Source organism: Anser cygnoides, chromosome 1 (genome assembly GCF_040182565.1).
Source record: "Anser cygnoides isolate HZ-2024a breed goose chromosome 1, Taihu_goose_T2T_genome, whole genome shotgun sequence".
Classification (NCBI taxonomy): Eukaryota; Metazoa; Chordata; class Aves; order Anseriformes; family Anatidae; genus Anser; species Anser cygnoides.
This window is the reverse complement of record NC_089873.1, coordinates 100,082,245-100,097,685: the sequence shown is the minus strand read 5'-3', so window position 1 is coordinate 100,097,685 and position 15,441 is coordinate 100,082,245. Positions and strand designations below refer to the sequence as shown.

The 15,441-nt window shown below is 41.4% G+C and overlaps 1 protein-coding gene across 1 annotated transcript in view; it reads right to left on the bottom strand.

Annotated features, from left to right (window-relative positions):
• GTF2E1 (general transcription factor IIE subunit 1) overlaps window positions 1-15,441 on the bottom strand; it is a 55,267-nt gene that overhangs the window by 37,248 nt on the left and 2,578 nt on the right. Inside the window, exon 2 of the mRNA XM_048047657.2 lies at window positions 8,176-8,653. Within this exon, the coding sequence (XP_047903614.2) occupies window positions 8,176-8,623 (448 nt within the window). The 5' untranslated portion in view covers window positions 8,624-8,653. The remainder of the gene's footprint in view (window positions 1-8,175; window positions 8,654-15,441) is intronic.

The window sequence follows — 15,441 nt, the reverse complement described above, 5'->3', positions numbered from 1 at the left end:
AGATTACTTCACTACACATACTGTATGTTGGGTCCTCCAAAGACATCCTCCTTCAGCAAGAAGCAACTGAACTTGAAGCAAAACCCATGATGTTATGCTTTCTACTTATCCTAGAATCATTAAGGTTGGAAAAGACCTCCAAGATCATCCGGTCCAACCATTCCCCTACCACCAATGTCACCCACTAAGCCATGTCCCTAAGCACCATGTCCAACCTTTTCTTGAACACCCACCATGGACAGTCACGCCTCCACGTCCCTGGGCAACCTGTCCCAATGCCTGACTGCTCTTTCTGAGAAGAAATGTCTCCTCATTTCCAACCTGAACCTCCCTTGGTGCTACTTGAGGCCATTCCCTCTAGTCCTATCACTAGTTATCTGCGAGAAGAGGCCGACCCCCAGCTCCCCACACCTTCCTTTCAGGTAGCTGTAGAGAGCCATAAGGTCTCCACTGAGCCTCCTCTTCTCCAGACTAAACAACCCCAGTTCCCTCAAGCCGCTCCTCATGGGACTTGTAATTGTGAGAAAAATCTCAGTAATTTTCTTCAGACAAGGCCCTTCATCAGCTTCATAGCCCTCCTCTGGATGTTATTGAGGGCCTCGATGTCTTTCTACTTCTGCCTACAGAGGACCTACTTTTCATCCAAAATAAAATAAATAAAAGTAAAGCTCTTTTATAATCCATACTCAAAACAAGTCAGAACTCCTCTAGACACGGAACTGGCTTTAGGAAATCAGTCTAGGCATCTTTCATTTGTCTTCTAGAGTTTGTGTACAGCTTAGTAATGTTTTCAAGACTACTTCTACATCCATTTTTTTTTAATTGCATTTTGTTCGTGGCTCCAAAAGACACCTTCAGAACTTACTGTCAGGTGGGCAAGCAGTTTGTGTGTGTTCCCCTAGAAAACAGACAGCTCTGGTGTATCAGAGAGAGATACATGCAGAAAACTCAGAAAATGAACAAACCACACAAAAACGCAACAAAAAACCCTCAAGTAAATTATTTCTTCTTGAAGAAATACTAGATGACCAAAGCTACTTCGCCACTCCACCTCCCTCTCTAGGACTTGCAAATAGCTGAACTGAAGCTAATGAAATCTACACAACGAAGCATTTGGTAGGAAAGCCCCATTACCACCTAGTTCCCAATGTCATAAGACGTATTTACAGACTCATGAAAGATTGATACAAAGATGCCTACTCCATTTTGCTGTTACTTCACTGGAGCTTACTGGTTTTGACCACCGTCAGCATAGCACTGCTACGCCTTCTCAGCACTGACAATGCACCAGCACCCTGCCTACCTGCCACGTGCGCTGCGAGACCTCTTTCAGTATGGGATGGATGCACCGGGGCCTCCAACCTCTGCCCAATTAGCAGCACTTGGGGAGAAAACACACTGCAGGTCTTCATTTGAAAAACAAAAAGGCAATAGCTTTTTCACAGCTATGCAGAGAGACCAGGGACCCAGTCAGCAGTTTCAAGCACACTGTATGGCAAACAAGCTAATAAGCTCTGTCAGAGGGCACAGCAGGTGTCAGTGCAGAATGAAGCAGGCAGGGTGCTCTGAGGGCACGGCAATGCTGTAGCTCCCTCAGCTGCGAAACAGCAACTTGATCACAGGCTGCAATGTATATGCAGAATTGTCCACATGCGTGTATTTCGCGGGCGTAGTCTAAGCAGCAAATTTTCTGTCATTTAAAATGTGTCGACCAAATTCCAAATTTGATGTGCTGCATTACAGAAAAACAACATTAAACTGAATTTCATGCTATAGTTCTCCCTTCCTGCTGACCTGGGTTTGCAATTAGAGAAGGAGAGAAATCTAGTATCTTGAAAAAAAAAAAAGCACCTTCAGAACCACTTGCTGTTACATAGAGGATCACCATGAGTTACTCATTCATCTCAGTGTGCTGGCTGCTTTTAGCCCAATTGCATGAAAAATAATGTAACAATTTCTGAACAGTGAAAGACATTCCTCTCTTGAAAACGTAAATTAAACATTCCAAAAAATGGACAGCATTAGACAAATTAATGATCGTTCAGGAGTGCCAGATGATTTAATACATATTCAGTATAAAACTGGGAGAGGAATGCTGTCCTCTTCTTAGTAAGAGCCATTTCTACTACAGCTCATAAGTACAACCTCGGCAGCTCCAAGCTGAAAGGGTTCCTCCTCCTGTCCTACTATGCACAGGCTGAGCCAGACAGTGAGCACAGAAAGACCTAACTGGACAGAAGTACCCAAAGAAATTCCTAAGTTTTTTTTGTTGTTTTAAAAAACACTCCAACCAAGACAACGGAGCCAAAACACCAAGCAGGCCCACATAGTATTCCCTCAAATTGCATCCAGCTGTAGAAACACTACACGAGTAACAGGATTCTAGATGTGCTCCTGATCCAACTGAAAAACAGATGGCCATGCCCATAAGGATGACACTTTGCAGATGCTATTAACATGCAGTTTCAAAAGAACAGCAAGTTAATAGAGTAAAAGATAGGAACACTGCTGTCCAGCTTTCAGGATATCACTGCAAATGGTTTTGCAACGTTCACAGATCCTAGAGATCTTATTGTTATCTATTTCAATTTGTAAAGCCAAAAGAAAAGTTAAAGTGATAACCGTTACTTGAAGGGCAACTATTTCCTGCACTTCTAATAATAAGATGTCCTTTGCAGACAAAAATGCTATCAATACTATAAATATGGGCTTGCATTTATCAGATAGATTAAAAAAAAAGAGACAGCACACCAGCCAGAAGACAATCTGGAAAGAGACAGCACACCAGCCAGAAGACAATCTGGAATACAGGGAATCAACTTGCCATCAGTCTACAGGCAACAGCTCCACTGAGTCTCTAATTCTGCCTCCAAAAAAGAGGCCCTTACAGCCCTCACGTTCAGCACAGCACCAGCACTACTGTCACCCATTTCTCCATCAAGCTGAGTGACCCACAGTGGGACCAAAGGGTACTTCAGAAAAAGCATCCAGCTTGTACTCATCCCCTTCAGGTTACAGATACAATCTACACATCCCTTGTAAGGCATTCTGAAGAGTATTCTTACTTTCAGAAAACCCTGCATTAATTCTGATGTTTTTCTCAGTTTTTCTTTCCCTGTAGCTCCAGGCTTTATCATTCTGAAGCAGAGTAAAGGTGACAGGAGTACTCCTGCAGCTTTTGCCAGAAATTTGAATAGAAACAGTGAAACTAAGCAGAGTATGGGCAGTTTCCCTCTGTTGGTATTTGCCAAAAGCTTTATGTGGCAGCACAGAAAAGCAAAATGTGCCTGTAAAGTCAAGAAAAATCACACAGAAGGGTTTACATACAGTTGGAAAGCTAACGAAAAGACAGAAAAATCTTCAGAGAATGTAACGTTACTCAAACTGAATTGCTCTCAACTGTTCCTTTTTCGGGGAAAGTTTCTGGTATAACAATTTACAAAGGCTAAGTCCTGGTTTGGGCAGGTAAAGCTGTGAACTGCTGTAGCAGTAATATGATATAACACATACATGGCAGTACAGGGCAGATGAAGCTAGCCTGAGTGCCTGTTCTGAAAAATCATTCAACCTAAAGAACAAGAATCAACAGCAAAAAGAACAAATATAGGATTCACTACATAGCATGAATATGTGGAATGAATAGTTCTTCAGGATTTTTTTTTCTAATGGCTGAAAGGGAGAGAATACAAAGAGATATACCAGAAATGGACATGTGAGCTCCTGAAGAAAAAGGCAAGGCAAAACAAAAACAAAAAAAAAACAGGGAGAAGGGGGAACATAAGAAAAAAGAACAGGCTCAGAAGCAATTTGAATCAGATCAGGAAGATTTGAAGATAGTGTAAGAACTTGCCTGAGGAAGCAGAAATTCAGAACAAGAAGAGAAGTCAGATGTGTTCTGAATAGCTCACTGGGGATGAAGCAAGGAGCTGAGTACTCAGAAGAAGAAGGCAGTAGCTCCAGAAATGTACACACAAGACAAAGGCAAAAATCAAGGACTGGTCAAATTCCCAATCTCAATAACAGGGCCCAAGTCATACAAAAGCTCAGCTGAATGCACGCTGCTTGAATGTGATAATAAAGTGCGCGTGATAAGAAAGCCAGCCTCTGAACGTTATATGCAAGTCTGTCATGAAGTACACAAATTACATGAGTGACAGTAAAACAAGTGCCGTTAAAGTGAAATTCAAGGTGTTGTCTCCCCTTCTAGAGAACTAATGTTGCCACCTTCAATACATTCTTCCCAAATTACATTTGATATCAGCACACAGAGTAAGACTCGGATACGCAGTATACTACTACTGCAATGCACCTTCAGGAGCAGTAGGGTAGCCATACCCAAAGTCATTCATTTGGTCCAAACCAGGCCCAAACTGGGAGAGGGCAAAGTGCAGGTAAGTTCTCAGCTGCTATCATTCCCAATAAGACTCTAGTAAGTACAGCCACAATTAAAAACATCCCAACAGCATCATATTTCCAATTCATGTTACCCACTTACCTTCTATACTCTTATTTCCACTATTATTCATGTCTTACCTAACTGAACATTATGGTAAGGACACTTATGTCTGGATGTATGGAAGAGACCAACTGTAATTACATTCACTGTTAACATCAAGACTATTCTTCACAGTAACAGAAGTGAAAGAAAACACAAGACTGCATAAAAGTTGCATTACAAAGGTAGAACAGAAAAGTTACTTTATTTAGCCTGTATCTTCTTTCTAATGTTAAATTCACTTGCTACCCTGGTGGATATCTTGATACAGTTTAGTATTTAGAATACATAAGGAAATCCATGGCTTAGTATCAGCCAGTGTAATGCACTTCAGGATCTCGTTTCTCTCACTCCTTCATTTCAGCCCCACTCTCCCTATTCCAGTTTCCAGTCACATAGTTTCTTTCAAACTGACCTTGAATTTGACAGGCAACTCCAACACTACACTAGATTTACAAATATGATTAGGGTACGAGAACAGGATACATTACAGATCTTCCTCAACCAGGCCCACTTAATCATGCTACAGAACACATATCCATGAAAATAATTTCCATTTTTGTGACATTCAACAAATTAATCAACCCAAGCCGGCATGTATAGAGGAAAGAAGACAGCTCCCTCTACTGGGTGAGACAATGCAGCTCCTTGGATCCCCCCTCCCACCCTCCACAGAACATACTTGTACATACTCAAACCTCTGAGATTTTTTTTAAAAACCAATCCACACGATAGCATCTAATGGCTTAGACTGCTCTATAATTTCAGGAACTGCCCTACAGAAACTTCTGTAGTTTCTACACTTAAAAGCATAAAGAAGAAAAATCTTCCCCAAAGTCTGTGGAAGATCCAGATGAAAGAGCATCCTATCTGTAGGTGAAGCACTTGAAAATCCAGTGTCCCTTATGTCAGTGTCCGTTGTCAGCCCAGGTCTGGAAACAGACAGTTTGGCTCTGTTATTCACAGCACACGTTTAACACTTGACTTTTCTTACTGTTACTCAATTAATCTTTTTCTTCTACATCTCTGCCTCAAGAGAGGGCCTTTACCTTGTTTAAGGGAATGGCTGCAGCTTTCTACCTGCATGAGGCTTCATCGCAGTAGCAACTGCAAATGATTGCTAGCATGTATGCAGAACAAAGTGATGAAATATCAGAGCACAGGTCAGACAGCAGTTGGTGACGCAAAGAAAAGGCAACGATCAGTTTTTCAAGTGTTCGTAACAGGATCTTCTAGGAAGACTACAATCTTTTTCCTTTCTCAGTCAACCCATCTGAAACACAAGGCTCAAAGTAACACTTCATTCATATAGCATTCGCTTTTTTCTTTCTGTAGATCTCAACACATTCAAAGTGGGTGAGAACTGTCAGCTCAGCGCAGGGAGCCAGTCTGCAGCAATTCCTGACAAGCCTGCTGTCAGGTCAATAGGTAGAACACAAACCTGAAACCTCATGAATCTAAAGTTCTTCCTACAGGTTTTTAATTGCAATAAGCTGTGTGAAACAAGTCCAATCTTATATACACAAAAATACTCTCTTCTGCAGGACTCTAGGTTATTCACCTTCTTACACAGGAAAAGCCTGGAAAGATAGATGCAACTTCCAAGTCATCACTGCAGGACTCTACAGTAATGCACAACCCTACCTGCATAAGGGCAACTGGTTACATCTCAATTTCACTAAGAGCAGAATTTATCCAAATGAAAGCTATAAATGTTATTAATTTTTATTACCAGTTCTCCAAGTACAGTCAGAACATTAACTGAACTTATTTTGCATTGCTTACATCACTTGGCATAGAAGGTTAAAAATGCTCTAAGTTTTTAACTTTGAATTCCAGGAAAGCAGAAGAAAAGACAGAAGATGGCCAGAGATTCTCAGACAAGTTAAGTTCCCAACATTTAGGCACAGGGAAGACACAAACACAGCACAAGTACAGCACTGCACTTCTTCCCAGTAAAGTACATAGGTAATATGACTTGGGAAAAGATTAGCTTTTGCATGTCCTCAGTAACTTCTTACAGGGAAAAAAAAAAAAAACAGCCTACAAAAACTGCTGTCTGCCCCACTTTTTTTTGTTTGTTTTTTTTTGTAGGTGTTGTTTTGTGGTCTTCATGGTGTGGTTTTTTTTTTTTTTCAAAATTATTTCAGAAATTATATTCACAAATGGAGTAAAACAGATCTGAAGCAAGACCTCCATTTGAGGGCCTGTATCCTATAGGTAACCTATACAAAATAGACCACTGCTAAAGCTGAGAGACAGAGAGAGATGCTGTGGTAACTGAAGAGCACTACAAACCCAAGGTACGGACAGAGCTCACAAATCACACTTCACAAATCGAAACAGAACGATTACAGGCACAGAGGTTCAAAACCTTCTTACCATCACTGATAAGGAAGGGAAGCTGACAAGTGCAGCCTGGTCTAGCCTAGCAGAGAGGATGCTTTCCATGCTCTACCTGCTTCATGGACCTCTTTGGCCCTGCACTTTGATTCACAACATTTTATTAATGTGGCTGCAGCCCAGGTCAGCCCTGACTGAAATTCATAAGGCTTTCGGTTACCCTTCAGCTGTTGTACTGCCATGAGCGTCCACGAGTGGGAGAGGTTTACGCGCAGCACTAAGGGCCAAAGGCATCCTTGGAACAGTCCAGTAAACTTGGTTCCTCCACACACCTTTTCCAGAGTCCTCTGAGGGAGAGACCCAAATGGGTCTCAGGTCTTTTCTAAGAGGAAGTTCCAGGGGGCAGTGGAGGCATGTGGCCAACACAATCCACTGCAACATAACTTGAAAAAAATAAAAGTTGTCCATAGGAGAAAGAATTTAAAAGGAAACATTAAAGAGCACCGAGAAACTAGTTCAGAAGGTAGAGGCCTGACACCCAACCTCTGTTCCCTGTCTTCCCCCCAGAATAAACCCAGATTAGAGAGGAAAAGTAGGATCTCATCAGGTGCGGGTGTTTTTCCTTTTCTTCCCTAGCACAGAAGCCCCTTTGACACCCAGAAATGACTCTGATTTCATATGCGTGAGACAGATACACACCTCCACTGAGGCACACACTTGGAAAAAAAAAATGTTTACTCCCAACCACAGACAAGTCTGGAATTAATTTAACTTTTGTGAGAATGGTTTACACTAGGGAAGCCAGGTTGTACAGCATAATGAAATGGCTAGAAGCAAATTAAACAGTAACAGTTCACTCCCCGCATGCCCATATCTACAGTACAAATTTCCTGCATACAAAACTCAGTGATTTATGTGTCCTCTCTGCAAAAAAGAAGTCATGCAGTTTTAAAGGCAAGACCAGGTTATACCAAAAAGCCACCTTCTTCCAAAAAGGGCAGTTCGCCTTACTCATCCTTGAATTTGATTGGGATAAGACTTCCATTTCTCTACTGCTTGTCACTCAGCTTATCTACAAGCATTTTACCAAGATTGCTATTTGCCTGTACAAACTCTACAAGAACTACTGTAACCATTACCAAAACAAATACCAGTAGGGCAATAAAACACGACATTCTTTTTCTGCAACATTTTACAGTACTTTGGTATTCAGACACTTACCACATGCAGAAACAGTATCCTGATCTTCTGCCAACCTCAGGAGAATTATCCTAAGACTTTCCTTAAAGCCTGGCACTAACAAAGCAGAAAGCCAGAGCACTGTTACCATATCTTACCTGTCCTGGGGTCAAAGAGCTGGTTGGCCTCCAAGTCTGTGAAAGTGCTGAAGCAAATGGGGCATTTAAAAGAGGCGCGATTGGTGGAGTCTCTTTCGTCTGTCTCAATCCTCCTCCTCATGTGGTCCAGCTTGTACTTCACTACGTTAACCAGCAGGCGGTAGTTGATGAAGTAATAGTTATGACGGGTGGTTTTGCCATCTGGAGCTGTTTCTACCCTCATCCTGCATTTGATGAACTTGTCACCCTTGAGGGTGTTGAGGACAGCCCGCAACTGCTTCCTGTCAAATTTAAGGAGCTCTAACATGTCCTCTTCCTTCACACAGGGGTTTCGGATGAGAATGTCCAGAGCCAAAGCATGTTCAATGCCATAAAACCCACGCACAACATACTTGGCAAGGCGTTTGAGAGCTGCAGGGACCTCAGTGAGGACGTCTGGGTCAGTCATAGCAGGTTCAGATCTTGAGCTTCATGTATACTGCAATGAAAAAAGGCATATGGATTCTTAACTAGTGCTCTGACTTTAGCAGTTTTCATGCATCTTTCTTACAGCTAAGAAAAGGATGGGATGCTCTTCATTTCCCTTTCCCCAACACTGATCTTTCCCCTTAGATGTTAATAATATCTATTCTACAGAAGTAGAACTTGGAAGTGGTACTTCTAATTCATAACAGGATGGTGGAAAACAAAAGCACACAAATTACTACCACAACATTCAGCAGATTTCAGTTCTACTCAAAGCTGGAATAAGAAAACTTTCTTGATGCTGAGCTCCAGTAGACAGCTTCATGATCAGCTGAGACTTGTGTCCTGGTAGAAGTAGAAAGACTACAGCAAAAAAGGACCTCAGGTGGCCTGAGAAAGTGGGATAGTTCTACAGCCCTACTTCATGTTACTTCATCACATTATAAATATCCCTGCCTGCTTCTGTTTCTCAGACATCACTGGATAGCAACACTACATGAGGACAGCTTGCTAGCACAGACTGGTACACATTCAAACAAAAGCTCCCATCAGAAGAGACAGATAAATACATCTTAGTCAGCAGTCTGCAGCATGAAAACTATTACCACTATCAATTACTACCTAACAGACCACTTGAGCCTTCATCACAGGTGGGCACACATGTCCTTCCACAGGACTGATCCTACATTTTAAGTCTCACATTCAGACCTTAGAAGCCCACGTGTAATGCAAAGTAAAAATCAAGACATATTGAACATGGCAAGATTATCTGTTTAAGAGACGAATACTTCATGAACTTACTGTGCTGTGACAAGGCAGTGATTTCGAAATACTGTATTTTCACTTCGTTTTTCTTTACCTCAACATAAAGTAGCACAACTAGTCATATCAACTGCATACTTCTGTGCCATACAAGGATTAACACATAGGATCAGATCATGCGAGGAATTCCTCATATTGTCACCTCTGCCACAGACATAACCCAGAATCAAATTGCGGCATGCAACGAATAGCAGTGACCCTTCTGAAGGAATCCATTTGTCCAGTGGATTTAAAATGGGAAGCAATTCCATATGGCAAAGAGCAAGGTTTATTGTCATTTCATGAGAAGGTCTTGTGCATTTTCTCTCCACTCTTTCAAGTCTATACATCTGCAGGCAATAAAAGAATTTCCTTCCAGTCAATGAACTTGAATTTCCATGTGTAAAGGGCCCAAAATACGCATGGAACATATAGGCACTTTTGAAAGACTCATTCAGGGCTTCATACTTCCAGTTAACGTCAAATAAACCTTGGTCTAGACTATTTTAGTAAGAGCCTTCCATGCTGTTTGGGAATGAATAACCATTTCTTAAGCAAAAGGTTACCTCAACTAAAAAAAAAAAAAAAAAAACCAAAAAAACAACCGACCACACCTGAAGTTGTTTGTTCTTCGTTTTAATTTTAATCTGTGAGCTAATGTCATTAACAGCAAAATCATGACAATCTCAATTTTCACTTGTTAGATGTTTCACTCACTGAACACGTACCTCCCCACCATTGAAGTGTCAAATAAAGCAACGGGGAGAGAGACAGCAGAAGAAAGAATCTGGTAAGTATCTTGTGTTTTGCATCACTATCACAAAACCCATATTTTTGTTTTAGCAAACACCATTACAGCACTTTGCTATACTCCCCACACTGAGACATCTCTCTGAAATCATCAAGCTCTATGGTATGGTTGACATGCTGGAGGGAAGGGATGTCATCCAGAGTGACCAGAACAGGCTTGAGAGGTGGGCCTGTGCGAACCTCATGAAGTTCAACAAGGCCAAGTGCAAGGCCCTGCAACTGGGTCACGGCAATCCCGAGCACAAATACTGGGTGGAGAATGGATTGAGAGCAGCTCTGCTAAGGACCTCAGGTATTGGTTGATGAGAAGCTCAGCATAAGCCAGCAATGTGCACTTGCAGCCCAGAAAGCCAGACTTATGCTCAGCTGCTCGAAAAGCAGTATGGCCAGCAGGGCAAGGGAAGCGATGTTCCCCTTTTTACTCTGCTCTCTTGAGACCCCGCCTGGAATGCTGTGTTCAGCTCTGGGGCCCCAAGCACACGAAGGACACAGAGCTGTTGGAGCAAGTCCAGAGGGGAGCCACAAGGGCAATCAAAGGGCTGGAGCACCTCTCCTATGAAGACAGGCTGAGGGAGTTGGGGTTGTTCAGCCTGGAGAAGAGAAGGCTCTGGGGAGACCTTACAATGGCCTTCCTACCTAAAGGGGTACCTAAAGGGGGCTACAGAAAAGCTGGGGAGGGACACTTCATCAGGGAGTATAGTGATAGGACAAGGGGAAATTGCTTTAAACTGAAAGAGGGTAGATTTAGATCAGATATTAGGAAGAAATTCTTTACTCAGATGGTTGGTGAGGCACTGGCACAGGCTGCCCAGAGAAGCTGTGGATGCCCCATCCCTGGAGGTGTTCAAGGCCAGGCTGGATGGGGCTTTGGGCAACCTGGTCTGGTGGGAGGTGTCCCTGCCCATGACAGGGAGTTAGAACCGGGTGGTCTTTAAGGTCCCCTCCAACCCAAACTGTTCTAGCAACCAGCATCTACATTTACCCAGCAGCTGCTGACTCACTTCCATCATCTAAGTCTATTCACAAATGTGTTATCACTTATAGAAATGCTTCCCCCTCAAAACCTTTAAGCAACCTTACCCATTGAAGCTTTACTTCTCTTCAACCCCCACCCTCCTCTGCACACTGAGGTATGTTCCTCTCAAGGGTAATGGCCAGTGCAACTACAAAGCAATCAGGCTTTGCACTGTGGAGCTTACTATTGAAAAAATTAAGGCTGCACTGCTTTTTGTTGCCATTTGAATAAAAAAAAAAAAAACACGTTTATTATTTTCTTTTAAAACACTTTCCTGCCTCAGCTTTTCTCTTTCTCTGTCTTAAGGCCAAGTGTTACTCACAGTGTTCAAACCGAAATGAACTTAACAAAATCTGCTGTCTGTTTGATGGCATGCTGAGAATAGCTTACAGAAAACAATGCTTGGATGTCCAGCTCCAACTTCCCTTCAAGGAAATTCAATTTTGTTTATCCCTGCATGAATTAGCCACGATGCACGTATTTCTTGAGTCTGCCTTCTTTGCATGCATTATGGTTTAATTCACACAAAGGCCATTTTTAATGGAGCTTTGCATTAAACTAGGTAAAGATAAAAGTGTCAGTAATCAAGGATGCCCCAGGATGAGTTAGCCATGCAGCACTGAAAACACTGTCCTTTTTTTAAAGAAGCCGGAGTCAACCTGAATACAGTCACAGGACACTGTGCCTGAAAATCAATTTCATTCTGTTGGTATTTGACAATATTACCATCATTTAGAGCTAAACCTTGGTTTTGACTGAATCTGCCAGCAATGTACAGACACTACAAAACTATGTCCATGCAGAGTCTAGCCAGAAGCTTTTATTAATTTAAACTGATTAATTTTACTTACTCAAAGTTTAGGCACGGAATGACATTAATACAAAGATCAACTTTAAGTCATGCTTGGCACCCCAGAAGTGAATTAAGGAGACAAATTTTGGAAGTTAAAAGGTTTCTAAATGTTGATCCTCAAAACAAGCAAAAATCTCCCTCCTGATCAATTCACTGCCCCCTAAGAAGTCCTTGCAGAAAAGCTCGGGAATGAAGCTTTTAGTGGGCAGAGTGAAATTCAGAACATCAATTGTTACTAAAAGGAGGAAAAAAAAAAGCAGAAAGTGGTTTCTATGATTCCAAGCAAGCACATCTCACTCTGGATACATCGCCTGAGAGTTGATGCGAAGCATTTTCTCTGCAAAAAATCTCACTGATAAGACAGCTGCAGATTTCCACAGCCACTTTCCAACAGGTTTAAGGTACAATTTCCTGAATAATGCACTCGAATCTTACACTTAGACCTAAAAGGCACTAATAAACAAATAATACAATGCACTAATAAACAAAACCTCCTTTAAGACTATGTACTTTCAACTACTGCTGAGAACCAAGGGAAAGATTTAATTCAATTTCTCAGTGCCAAATGCTAGATTTCTTTTCCTCTCCATCTAGTGGGGCCAGGAGTTTTCACCCAATTATTTCATACTATTTCATCTCCTTTACTAGAAATTTATAGTTACATCCAACTCCCCTCTATCCTCAGGTAATAGCTGTTGTCTCAAGTGTAACATTGGTTTTCTTCCAGGCATGGATACACGGAAATACAAGCATTCTGTAAACACCACAAACCATTCTTCCCCATCAAACTCCACTTCAGGAAGTTGATTAACAAGGATTAAATTCTAAATCCTGCAAAAGAAAGTCTTTGGGTGAAAAAAATGCCTAGTGTCAGCTTTAAGGAAATTAAAGAAAATAAGCTGTCAAAGAATACCCTGGCCAAGCTTTGCTACATGAAAGTCAACAATGCTGAACGTATCTAACTTAGCTCTAAGCATCAGTATGGACACACGGTCAAACAAGTTTTACATGACATTGAGCCCTTGTCTTTGGTCACTCAGGCATTAGGCCTCAAACAAGATCCATATCGTTGGATGAAGGATGTATTTTGCAACAGCATTCTTAATTATATTTTCACATAAGTGATGTGATACAAGGCAGTGGTATGAAAGTGTATTACCATCGCCAGAACTCACCGGGCCAGGACCTAGCATTATTTCTTTAGAAGCTGATGTCACCACACCATGAAGAATGTCAGGCCACAGCACACGAACTCCAAATCCTTACTACCCTTCACCAGCCAAGATCCAGCTCACAAATGTTAATCCAATGTCACAGGAGTATAATTTTAAGATTCAAAAGCAAAGGACATTCTCTGCATTCTTAAGCAGTGATTTCACCTCCCATCAAAGCAGTAAGTCAAACGTGAATTAATTACATGTGCAAAGAAATACGATAACTTCTAACAAGGTTTAAATGGACGTGCATCCATTTTGCAATGATGTCTGTACTGCCCTTAACAACATACAAACATTAAGGAACATTATTGGGGGAAAAAAAAAGAAACCCAGTGGCCAAGACGAACGACTGTGCAATAAGCATCTGCAGCACCACCAACAAAGCACACTAGACAGGACGATGTTCAGAAACATGGTTTCAAAATATAAACAGACTTCACTGAGAAGTAACTATTAGGGAACTGTTCTGTGTAATTGCATGAATACAATTCAGTATTATGGGTACATGAAGGAGGTAAATCTATGTTGTCATAACAGGAGTTTTGCGAACTCTAACAGGAATTATGCTAAGGATGTTACATCTGTTTTTCTTCCTGACAAAAGCTGAGACAAAAGAGGACAACTACTATAAAGATGATGCCTAGAAGCCACAAAACAGATCAAACTAGAACTACAAATTATGAAAATGCAACTCAGCCAATGAATTAACCTGAATTTATATCCAATACTGCAAATGATCATTGCCTTGTTTTAGCATATAACTTTGAGGCTTATATTGACTCCACTAGGAGCTTTACCACACACAAAAAAATTGTTAAGTTTCACTGTTCATAAATCTGGTAATGTAAATATTTTGAAACTGGGATCTTCCTCAGACTCGCTGGGGGTATGCAACCCCCTAAAAACACCCCAAATCTCTTTTGGAGGAAAACTCAAAGTTACAGGTTTAGCTAGGAGGATCTATCAGACATAGCATTCTCACTTGGGAAGGGAAACTTGCTTCCTATCAGCCCCCATCCCCCAAACATAATTTAAATTACGCTATTTTTCACTAACAATTTCAGGACCAAGTTTTGCTGATTTGCTAGGAAAAAAAAAAATTGTAGGCAATGACTTAAATCACAAGAGATTTTTTTTCATAAAAAAAATAAGAAAAAACACCTTTGTTTTGTCCAAAATATGAATTCTGGAGAACTTATCATCAGCCTATTATTTGATTCATTAATTCAAGCAAATCATTCACCATAAACAGTCCCTATTAACTTCCTATCTTGTAATTTATGTTTGAGCTTTACAAACTCAGATGACAAGGACAGAGTCCTTTGCTTTTGTATGTGGTTAAGTATGACAGGCTTTTGGGAGCTCCTATATGCCAGGTCACACTCCAGCAGTCACTTGCAAACTCCAAGTCTAGTTTTATAATCTCCAACTCCAATAAAATTAAAAACTGCTTTTCAGAAGATGATGGGTTTGAACTGACAGGAGTGATTCTGAATCTTCCTGAGCACAGAGAAGGAAAGCACGAATTTCAGGACCATGGCAGGAAAACATGCCATCAAGGTTTTAAATTTGTGTGCAAAGTAACCTCAGCTGTTGTCTCAAGTTGCACCAGGGAAGGTTTAGGTTGGACATTACGAAGAATTGAATCAGGGAGATGGTGATCAAGCATTGGAACAGGATGCCCAAGGAAGTGGTGGAGACCCCATCTGTGGAGGTATTTGAGAGATGTGTGGATGTGGCACTAAGGGACATGGCTTACTGATGGGGCTTGGTAGGTCAGACTGATGGTTGGAGACTTGATGACCCTGCAGGTCTTTTCCAGCTTAGGTGATTCTATGATCACAGAAAATGGCATCAGTCATGATCTGCGCAACATGTCCCTATTATCCGGAACTGCCTTTATAACACACAACTTCCAAACCTAAAGTCTTCTGACGTTTCACCAAAAGCTTACCACTTCTTGCAGACTGCAGGATCACTGCCCTATCTTGATGTGAAGTAATTAATTTTGTTTGCAAAACCTACCTGCCCTCAAGTATTAGAGAAGGAATAAACCCACAACAGTCTGCTTTCACTAAAATCCTCCCTTGTTTTTGGCATTCCAT